Here is a 1,409-nt window from a genome sequence, read left to right as displayed (position 1 = left end):
GTGGGGGCTGGCAGGGAAAGGGGGGGGGCCGGGACAGCCGGGGCTGACGTGGGCTGCGCTGTCCCCAGGGCGAGAGCATCACCTGGGTCATCTTCCTCATCTCCTACTGGGGTGAGCAGATTGGGCAGAAGATCCGCAAGATCTCAGACTGGTGAGCCAGTGGTCCCACACCACACGTCCGGCCACGTAGAGGTTTATTTAAGCAAGACCCACTCCGGCCCCCGCCATGGGGACGGGCTGGGCCACCCCGGGCAGCTCTGGCACCCCCTGACATGGTGGTGTCCCATCTGTCCCAGCTTCCACTGCCACGTGTACCCCTACCCGGAGAGCGAGGCCAGCCGGGCGGACACCATGAGCGGGCTGCAGAGCCAGATCCAGGACCTCAGCGTGGTGAGCTGGACACCACAGCGGGGACCGGAGGGGTCACGCCGGGACCCTCCCCGTTCCTCACCCATGCTGGGCACCCCCGTAGGTGCTGGAGGAGACGGAGCAGTACCTGGCGCAGGTGTTGGACAAGGTGGTGCTGGCACTGCCCACCTGGAGGGTGCAGGTACAGAAGATGAAGGCCATCTACCTCGTCCTCAACCAGTGCAGCTTCGATGTCACCGAGAAGTGCCTCATCGCCGAGGTCTGGTGCCCCGTGCGGGACCTCACCCAAGTGCAGGACGCCCTGCGCCAGGGATCGGTGGGTTGCTTGGTGTCTCCACGTCCTCGTGCTGGGGTTGCTTGGTGTCCCCATATCCTCATGCCACGGGTTGCTTGGTGGTCCCCATGCCCTTGTGTTGGGGTTTGCATGGTGGTCCCCATGTCCTTGTGTTGGGGTTTGCATGGTGGTCCCCATGTCCTTGTGTTGGGGTTTGCATGGTGGTCCCTATGTCTTCTTGCCAGGGGTTGCTTGGTGGTTCCCATGTCCTTGTGCTGGGGTTAGCTTGGTGCCCCCATGTCGTCATGCCAGAGGTTGCCCAGTGTCCCCGCGTCCTCCTGCCATGGTGGGGCAGGTTCTGGGCAGGTGGGTGCTGTGGGTCAGGCGCCGGGTCCTCTCCCCGCAGTACAAGAGCGGCTCGAGCGTGGAGTGCTTCGTGCAGCGCATCCCCACCTCGGAGAGCCCTCCAACCCTCATCCGCACCAACAAGTTCACCGCCGGCTTCCAGAGCATCGTGGACGCCTATGGGGTGGCCAGCTACCAGGAGGTGAACCCCGGTAAGGCCCCCTGCCACGGCCCAGGGCTGCGGGGGACACACACGGGGAACCGTGTGACATGGTCCCTGTGCCCCCACAGCGCCATACGCCATCATCACCTTCCCCTTCATCTTCGCCATCATGTTTGGGGACGTGGGGCACGGGCTGCTCATGTTCCTCTTCGCTCTCTGGATGGTGCTGTTCGAGAACAGCCCCAGCCTGCGGCAGGC

General features: G+C 64.5%; 1 protein-coding gene across 1 annotated transcript in view; it reads left to right on the top strand.

Annotated features, from left to right (window-relative positions):
- The window catches only part of TCIRG1 (T-cell, immune regulator 1, ATPase, H+ transporting, lysosomal V0 subunit A3), a 6,280-nt gene that overhangs the window by 1,546 nt on the left and 3,325 nt on the right, over positions 1–1,409 (top strand). Inside the window, exons 4-8 of the mRNA XM_009893164.1 lie at positions 69–151; positions 297–390; positions 473–685; positions 1,050–1,200; positions 1,280–1,408. Of these exons, the coding sequence (XP_009891466.1) occupies positions 69–151; positions 297–390; positions 473–685; positions 1,050–1,200; positions 1,280–1,408 (670 nt within the window). The remainder of the gene's footprint in view (positions 1–68; positions 152–296; positions 391–472; positions 686–1,049; positions 1,201–1,279; position 1,409) is intronic.

Source organism: Charadrius vociferus, unplaced genomic scaffold (assembly GCF_000708025.1).
Source record: "Charadrius vociferus isolate BGI_N301 unplaced genomic scaffold, ASM70802v2 scaffold919, whole genome shotgun sequence".
NCBI classification, from domain to species: Eukaryota; Metazoa; Chordata; class Aves; order Charadriiformes; family Charadriidae; genus Charadrius; species Charadrius vociferus.
The sequence above is the reverse complement of the archived record's forward strand: the minus strand, read 5'-3'. Positions and strand labels throughout refer to the sequence as shown.